This window comes from Aethalodelphis obliquidens, unplaced genomic scaffold, assembly GCF_003676395.1.
Source record: "Aethalodelphis obliquidens isolate GAN/ISIS:26980383/991018 unplaced genomic scaffold, ASM367639v1 scaffold8, whole genome shotgun sequence".
Classification (NCBI taxonomy): Eukaryota; Metazoa; Chordata; class Mammalia; order Artiodactyla; family Delphinidae; genus Aethalodelphis; species Aethalodelphis obliquidens.
The window spans coordinates 5,579,516-5,588,633 of record NW_020837952.1 but is presented as its reverse complement, the minus strand read 5'-3'; the positions used below and the strand labels follow the sequence as shown (position 1 = coordinate 5,588,633).

At 52.7% G+C, this 9,118-nt stretch overlaps 1 protein-coding gene across 1 annotated transcript; it reads left to right on the top strand.

Annotated features, from left to right (window-relative positions):
- Window positions 1–2,810: 2,810 nt before the first annotated feature.
- Window positions 2,811–5,261, top strand: GPR84 (G protein-coupled receptor 84). Its single transcript, XM_027106536.1, has 2 exons — window positions 2,811–2,941; window positions 3,850–5,261. Exon 2 carries the CDS (start codon window positions 3,858–3,860, stop codon window positions 5,046–5,048), a length of 1,191 nt encoding a protein of 396 aa, XP_026962337.1. The 5' UTR covers window positions 2,811–2,941; window positions 3,850–3,857; the 3' UTR covers window positions 5,049–5,261.
- Window positions 5,262–9,118: the final 3,857 nt, after the last annotated feature.

The window sequence follows — 9,118 nt, the reverse complement described above, 5'->3', positions numbered from 1 at the left end:
ATGACTAAAGTGTTGGGACCGTGCCATTTACAGATATGCTAGAGTGCCTTCTCAACTGGTTCCCTAAATGGTCTATGGGACAAGAGAGCACACATCGCTCACTGCCTCCCACGTGATGCTGGGGGAAGGGGTCTCTTCTCTGTCTTCAGAATTCAACTCGACCACACACTCACAAGAGCAGCCAGTGATTCTGTGACACCCCCCCGCCCTTGCTCTAGTCCAGCTGGGCAGCAGAAGTTCAACAAGAAAGGCCAGACCAGAACCCAGTCTCTACATGGGCCCATCCTGAGTTGCATTCTCTTTGCTCACTTCCACCTCTCTACCCACTTCTCAGTCTTGCTGAAGAAAGGGGGAGGGAAGATGGGATGACATGACGACTGTCAAAGAGGAAGGAGAGGGGGAAGAGGGGCCTCCTGAGCTAGTCAATTATGAAGTTGTTGGGGGGAGTTTGCTGTAGGCTCAGAAATGGAACCCAACAAGGAGTTTGGGGGGTTTTTGTGTGTGTGTGTTTTGTTTTGTTTCAGGTCGATCTAGCTCAAAAAAAGAGACTGGAGATCTAGAAGTCTGAGGGGCAGGAGTGGCTGAATAGGAGAGTGGAATGAGAAAAGCCGGGGCTCGATCACATGTGGGGTGGGGGGGCTGGAAGAAATCGGGGTTAGAGGGGCTGAGATATTAGCATGTCCCACAGGTACTTCAAATCTGGTATAAAACTGAATTCATTATTTACCTCCTTCCGTAAGCCTGCTATGCTTCCCACATTCCCTATCTCATTGATTAAGAGAACCACCATCCACCTGGAAAACTGGGAGTCTTCCTAGCCTTCCCTCTTCCTAACCCTTTATCTAATGAGTCATTAAATAAATCCTATTTGGGCTTCCCTGGTGGCGCAGTGGTTGAGAGTCCTCCTGCCGATGCAGGGGACAGGGGTTCGTACCCCGGTCTGGGAAGATCCCACATGCTGCGGAGCGGCTGGGCCCATGAGCCATGGCCGCTGAGTCTGCGCGTCTGGAGCCTGTGCGCCGCAACAGGAGAAGCCACGACAGTGAGAGGCCCGCGTACCGCAAAAATAAATAAATAAATAAATAATAAACCCTATTTGACCTCTTAAGGACCTACGGATCCCGATCATTGTTCTCTATTCCCACAACCGCCGCTCTAACCAGGACCGGCTACATCATTTGTGGGGCCCAGTGCAAAATGAAAAAGCAAAGTGTTCAAAAACGATCTCAAGGCTGACTGCAGAGCATTAACTCAAGCACTGGACCCTTCTCAGCACAAGGCCCTGTGCGATTACACGCGCAGGTAGCATGCCCACCAAACCAGCCCTGGCCCTAACTCAGGCCCTGCCCACCCCCTGTCTGAACTGGTGCCTCCTTACTGGTCTCTCTCCCTTTGGCCTGCAGGCTTTCACTCCTTACTCACAGCTCTCCAAGTGTAAATCTCCTCCAGGATATAACCCCAGCTCCTCAGCATGGCGCACAAGGCCTTCCTTGATTCTGACCCCACTCACCTCTCCAGGATCTTCCCTCTTGGCCCCTCCTTCACATCCTTTGTTCACCTCTACCTAAACCTCCGTGACTCTGTGCATCCTGTTCCCTTTATCTAGAATGTCCTTCTACTTATCCGCCCAAAAAACTCCTGTTCATCACTCACAATCCAGTTCAGGTGTCTCTCTGTGAACCCTTTCCTGATCCCCTCCTTGGCAGTTCGCTTCTTTTCTCCAAGTCTCTGATGTACTTCACAGAGGGTCGGCAAACTTTTTCTTAAAGGGCCAGATAGCAAATATTTCAGGTTGTATTGGCCAAGAGGTAAAATTGAGGGTATTATGTAGGTACCTACATAGGTAACCTTTTTTTTTTTTTTTTTTGCGGTACGCGGGCCTCTCACTGTTGTGGCCTCTCCTGTTGCGGAACACAGGCTCCAGACACGCAGGCTCAGCGGCCATGGCTCACGGGCCCAGCTGTTCCGCGGCATGTGGGATCTTCCCAGTCCAGGGCACGAACCCTTGTCCGCTGCATCGGCAGGCGGACTCCCAACCACTGCGCCACCAGGGAAGCCCCGGGTAACCATTTTAAAATGAAAGAAAACATTCTTGGCCCATGGCCCATATGAAAATAGATAGTGGGCCAGATTTAGCCCAAAGGCCAAACTTTGCTGACAGCTGCTTCAGAGGACCAATTAGGCCTTTATATATTTACATATCTGTCTCCTCCCCTAGACTACTCACAAGGCCATGCACCATCCCAGGGTCTAGCTCAGAGTCCAATGCATAGTAGACACTCGATACGTTTTTGGTGAGTGAATGGATGAATGAACCAATGATTGGGAGCCTGAGGCCCTGTGGGGCGGGAAGCCAGCATCCTAGATGCTCCATTTCCCACCTTTCTTCGTCTGAATCCTTTTTCAGATGTGAACTATCTCCAAGTTCTGGAGAGAGGGAAGGCAGTGTTCTCCCAAAACAAACTCAAGACTTCTGGGGTGCCTAGAGTTGCTCCTAGAACTTGGTCTTGTCCTTTGGCCCCTTGAGAAGTGGCCCAGATACTCTGATGCTCTGTCTCCCTGTCCCAGCAATTCTCAGCAATGATCTTACAGATGTCCTGCCGTGCAAAGAGAGGAAGGAAACAGAGCTTGGGTTTCAGGAAGGAGAACTGAAGGAGTGATAAGGCTTTGGGGTGAGTAACAGGGAAATTTCAACAGAAAAGCCCAGATTTCACTAGCTAAGGCAAAGTGAGTAGGACCAGAGAGGCAAGGAAGGAAGCAAGGGAGGAAGTGGCTGAGGTTGTGTAACTGGGGAGTTACTTGTTCTCTCTGTCTAGTATAATAGGAGACAGGAGAGCAGAGCACCTCCTGTCTGAAGCCTGACTGCCCACCAGAAAGGACTGCTCTTTGAATGAGTTGGACATCTTCCACCGGAGAGCGATTTGAAGGCTGGGAGACTCAGGTGAGTACTTTGGTGGTGGGTGTACTTTTACGTTCTCTGTCTCCTCATCTCCCAGGTGGTAAAAACAGAAAAAAACTGAGGCCTGGGGGCTTCCCCGGTGGCGCAGTGGTTGGGAGTCCGCCTGCTGATGCGGGGGACACAGGTTCGTGCCCCGGTCCAGAGGGATCCCGCATGCCGCGGAGCGGCTGGGCCCATGAGCCGTGGCCGCTGGGGCTGCGCGTCCGGATCCTGTGCTCCGCGGCGAGAGAGGCCGCAATGGTGAGAGGCCCGCGTACTGAAAAAAAAAAAACAACAAAAAAAAACCTGAGGCCTGGGACTACAGACAGAGGGTACTATTCTCCTGAATACAGAGGAGAGGGGACTCCTGGGTGGTCTTAAGGGACAGGGGAAGAGTTAGAAAGGTCGGAGGGTGCTGGGGTTACTGAGAGTATCTGGATGGATATTGAAAAGGTTGGGAGCTCGGAGTGGACAGAAATTAAAGTTAGATAAAACTTTGGGAAAATCTTTGAAAATGGGAAAGGAAGGGGTTGGGGATCTTGGGATGAAGAGGCCTGTGAATGGCTCAGGAGGCTGGTGAGATCCTGGAGTGGTTCAGATGTTCAGGAGCCCAGAGTTATTCAAGGGATCTAGGGACTTCCCTGGTGGTCCAGTGGCTAAGACTCCACGCTCCCAATGCAGCGGGCCTGGGTTCAATCCCTGGTCAGGGAACTAGATCCCACATGCTGAGACTAAGATTTTGCAGGCCGCAACTAAAGATCCCACACGCCACAACAAAGTTTCCTGCGTGCTGCAGCTAAGACCCAGAGCAGCCAAATAAATAAATAAATAAAATTTCGTTCAAAAAAGAGAACGATCTAAGTTCAAGGTCAGGTTCTGACTCCCTCTTCCCCCCACCCCACCCCTTTCAGCCTCCATCATGTGGAACACCTCTGATGCCAACTTCTCCTGCTACCATGAGTCGGTGCTGGGCTATCGTTATGTGGCAGTTAGCTGGGGCGTGGTGGTGGCCGTGACAGGCACTGTGGGCAACGTGCTCACCCTGCTGGCCTTGGCCATCCAGCCCAGTCTCCGTACCCGCTTCAACCTGCTCATCGCCAACCTCACAGTGGCCGATCTGCTCTACTGCACCCTTCTCCAGCCCTTCTCTGTGGACACCTACCTCCACCTGCACTGGCGCACTGGTGCCACCTTCTGCAGGGTCTTTGGGCTCCTCCTTTTTGCGTCCAACTCTGTCTCCATCCTCACCCTCTGCCTCATCGCCCTGGGACGCTACCTCCTCATTGCCCACCCGAAGCTCTTTCCCCATGTTTTCAGTGCCAAGGGCATCGTGCTCGCCCTGGTGAGCACCTGGGTGGTGGGTGTGGCCAGCTTTGCTCCCCTCTGGCCAATCTATGTCTTGGTGCCCGTAGTCTGCACCTGCAGCTTTGATCGCATTCGAGGCCGGCCCTATACCACCATCCTCATGGGCATCTACTTTGTGGTTGGGCTCAGCAGTGTCGGCGTCTTCTATTGCCTCATCCACCGCCAGGTGAAGCGAGCAGCACAGGCGCTGGATCAGTACAAGCTGCGCCAGGCGAGCATCCACTCCAACAACGTGGCTGGGACAGGTGAGGCCACGCCTGGTCGTTTCCGGGAGCTGGACAGTGGGCTGGCATCAGGAGGGCACAGCGAGGGGATTTCATCTGAGCCAGTCAGTGCTGCCACCACCCAGACCCTGGAAAGGGACTCATCAGCAGTGGGGGACAAGAGCAACAGCAAGGCAGCTAAGCAAATGGCAGAGAAAAGTCCTCCAGGAGAGCCTGCCAAAGCCAGGACAACTAAAAGAGCCCGGAGAGCTCAGGACTCTCCATCAGAGTTTGGGAAGGTGACTCGGATGTGTTTTGCTGTGTTCCTCTGCTTCTCCCTGAGCTACATCCCTTTCCTGCTGCTCAACATCCTGGATGCCAAGGTCCGGGCTCCCCGGGTTGTCCACATGCTTGCTGCCAACCTCACCTGGCTCAACGGTTGTATCAACCCTGTGCTCTATGCAGCCATGAACCGCCAGTTCCGCCAAGCCTATGGCTCCCTCCTAAAACGAGGGCCCCAGAATTTTCGTAGGTTCCATTAGAACTATGTCCCCAGTCACCAGAATCTGGAGATGTCTCCTCCAGAACTAAGGTGGTCAGCTTTTATGAGAGGAGATGAAAGACCTTTGGGAATTTGCACAGACAACCTCTCCCCAAGCCCCAAACCAGGCCTCTCCACCCCTCACTCAACATTTCAGCCCTGGGCTGCTCAAGGTGCATTATTAATTATTAATAAACAAAACCTGTCCTTTTCACATTCGGGTGTGATCTTTGGGGAAGAAGGAAATAGGCCAGGGTTGGTTTGCAGCTGGAACTTAATAGTTAAGCGTTTGGGGGGACCTAGGTCAGAGAAGGGAGGGGCAGGATGCAGAAGACCTGGGACACAGCCTTCAGCTGAAGGGTTTTCAGGTATAAAACATGTGAGTTGGTTTAAGAGGATTGGCCTGCCTTTTGCTTAACTTCCCAGAAATGGCCCCCACCTCCAACTACTGCTGCCAGGCTCCCCCATCACTGCAAACAGGTTTTTTCAGCTCAAAAATGTTTTGAAATCCAGCTTTGATAGGCCCTCCAGTGAGTCCAGCCTCCTGGCCCTTGCCCTATCCAAAGAGAATGGTCACGGGGAAGAACTCCTCGCTCTGTGGAAATGGAGTTGAGCTTAGCTGAGACGATGGCAGAAGGGTGTGCTAGCCGCCCTAGCAAGGTCACACTTGTTGGAGCTAATTCACCTGGGTCCTGGCCCCTCCCTTCCCCCAGACTTGCTCTTGTCATCCTGGATTACGAAAGCCGAACAGAGACTCTAGTTAAGAGGGCTCAGGGGGCTTCCCTGGTGGTGCAGTGGTTAAGAATCCACCTTCCAGTGCAGGGGACATGGGTTCGAGCCCTGGTCCGGGAAGATCCCACGTGCTGCGGAGCAACTAAGCCCATGTGCCACAACTACTGAGCCTGCGCTCTAGAGCCCGTGAGCCACAACTACTGAGCCCGTGTGCCACAACTACTGAAGTTCGTACGCCTAGAGCTCATGCTCCACAGCAAGAGAAGCCACCTCAATAAGAAGCCCGTTCACCGCAACAAAGAATAGCCCTCGCTCACTGCAACTAGAGAAAGCTGCGTGCAAGCAACGAAGACCCAATGCAGCCAAAAATAAATAATAAATCAATTTTTTTTTAAAAAAAGAAGGCTCAGGAGCCAAGCTGAGGGGAGAGCATATCATTCCCTTCCTCCAGTGTAACTGACATCCTGTCACCCATGTGCTCGCGAATGCACATGCACGAATTTAAAGCACCTGTGGCCACCAGGTGACGCTGGTTCTCTGTGTTTCCTTTCTGGCTTCCCTGTTGAGGACCGAAGGTGTCAGCAAGACTGGGAATCCAGAGATACACCACCCTCATGGCCAGCAGGGGTGGAGACCCAGGAATCCGCACCCCTCCCTTTTCCCCAAAGCTTAGGAAGAAAAGTGAAGAATTAGACACTTATTTTTCATGAGATATTTATTGTCTACCTGGTTGGGCTGGGGGGAGCAGGGTGGGCACTGGGGATAGAATGTGAGAGTCATGTTGATGGTGACACTGCTGTGGCTGCGTGCCGTCCCTTCCCTGCCCCCAAGTCCATGGTTTGAGCGAACAAAGTCCAGAGAGATTAAGACAAGAGCAGAAAGAACCATAGTCAGGGTGGACAGATTGATACCCTCACATTCAACACACTTCCAGGGCCCAGGAATCCTGCCTCCTAATGAGGAGCGTGTGCTTCGGAGTGTCCTCCTCCCGCAAAAATCCCAGCAGCCTATACTGAGTCAAATTCAGATGGCTAAGGCAGGGGTCCAGACAGGTGGGGTGAACAGCAGACCGATAAAGAACATCAGCCTGGGAGTGTAGGGACCAGGGCTCCAAACAAGGCTCTCTGATAATTAGTTCTGTGAACCTGAGCAGGACCCTGGATCATTCTGGACCTCAGGTTTTAGAATCTGTACAAAGATGGGGGTGGGGTGCACCCTTATCATGTGCCTTGTGCTGTCCTAAATCCTATAAATATATTATTCTGTGTAATCCTTACAAAATTTACCAAAAAGTATCTATTATAATCTCTTGCTTACAAATGAAAAAAATGAAGCACAAATAGGGTAAGCAATTTGTCTGAAGTCCAAGAGCTAGTAAGTGATATGATCATGATTTGAGGGCCGAAAGTCTGACTTTAGTACCAGCCCACATGTCTAACCACTATAGGACAGCAGCCTTTTTTTTTGCGGTACGCGGGCCTCTCACTGTTGTGGCCTCTCCCGTTGCGGCTCCGTATGTGCAGGCTCAGCGGCCGGGGCTCACGGGCCCAGCCGCTCCGCAGCATGTGGGATCTTCACGGACCGGGGCACGAACCCGCGTCCCCTGCATCGGCAGGCGGACTCTCAACCACTGCGCCACCAGGGAAGCCCACAGCAGCCTTTTTATAACTAGAATCAAGTGACCAGATGATCCCTAAAAATCCTTCCTGCTCAGACCTAAGATTCTGAAAGTTGAGAGTTCTCTGAAGGGTCGTAAAAAGCTTCACTTTTCATATTCCTTGAAGGCGATTCAAAAGCTTTGGCAAGTAGAAAGGAGCAGCAATAGGGATTGAGGTTAGACCTCAGGAGGGACTTCCCAATCATCAGTCGCTGGGAAAAAATGACTCAGGGAACACGGAAGGAAACCCTGGAGTCTGAGACCAGAGAGGACAGATCCTAGCGAGAAAGATACGCCCTCCTCTCTCACCCTCCACAGCCCACACACCCATACCCCACCCCTAATCTCGATAGGCGCTGAGTGAGGTTAAAGAAGAGGAAGATGATCTCTCAGGCTTTTTCTCTCTTGCGGGTGTGCACTGCGCGCGTGTCCCTCGTGGTGCGGAGCTCACGCGTGTCTCGGGGAAGTGTATGCATTTGTCTTGGGGAAGTGGGTCACGGGGGCCCTCCTGAGGGTGTCAGTGTCTGTCTCTCTTTTCTCTTTATCTCTGTCAGTCTCGGGCTCTATCGCGGACTTTCTGACGCTATCTCTCGAGGCTTCTCTTTGTCTCTCTCCATCTGTCCGTCTCTCCTGTAGGTTGTCTTCATCGTTTGTACCTCCGTTATCGCCTTTTTTCTCCCGAGCTTGTTCTCTCCCGCCTGTCCCCCGCCCGCTCTCCCCGCGCCCCCTCCCCGGTCCCTCACCCCGCTGTCGCTCGTCCGCACACTCTCTCTCTTTCGCTGTCTCTTACAGGCAGATTTATGGTCAGCCCAGGGCCTTTCATTGGCCAAGCGCTGACAGGACTTGATTTAACGCTGCCTCTCATTGGCTGAGCTTGACAGGCCGATTTACGAGTCACTCTGTCATTGGCCAAAACGCCTTGGCCCTGATTTATGGCTCCGTGGCGGAGGAGAAGGGGGGCGCCGCTGGGGAATGAGGTTGCCCCTCCCCTCTGCACCGCTTCCGTCTTCCTATCCCCTGCTTTTTCTCCCCTTGCTCTCCCTCCCCTCAAGGAACCGCACTCCCTCTACCTGTTCCTCAAGACCTCTCCTCCTCTTTCATCCATTGGGAGGGGAAAATGGGGCGTGGTGGTGGTAGGAACTGAAGCAGACGAGGAGGTCTGAAGGGGTAAACAGGAGCTGAGGAATCTGAGGGGTAGGATGGGGTAGAGTAGGGAGAGAAGAGGAGATTGGAGAGGGAGAGAGAATCCTGAGCTGAAGAGCGAAGGGGAAACTGAGGGGGCGAAGGGGGTGACCAAGGAATAGGAAGGCTGAGGAGAAAAGGAAGACTGAGGGAGAGAAAGGGTGGGGGGCTCTGAGGAGAAGACGGGAGAGACTGAAAAGAAAGGGCGTGTATGAGGGGGGCAAATGGGCAGAAGCGGGGAGCTCCGGGCACGGAGAGAGACTTTTCTTTTCAAACCTCACTAACCAGACCGAACGAGATGGAAATTTCCTCTTCAGACAACGGTTCTGAAAAGGGGGAGACTTGGAGGAGCAAACACGTAGAGAAAAGCGCAGCAGAGAGGGGAGAGGGGCGCAGGAAAGAACTAGAAGGTAATAGCAAGAAAAAAGAGAGGGAGAAGGATGGAAACCAATGGAGAAGACAGAACTAAGTTTGGTTTTTATTTGGGGGCGTGAGAAAAG

Coding starts and splice junctions, on each gene's coding strand:
- GPR84 (XM_027106536.1), top strand. CDS start 3,858: ATGTGGAACACCTCTGATGCCAACTTCTCCTGCTACCATGAGTCGGTG.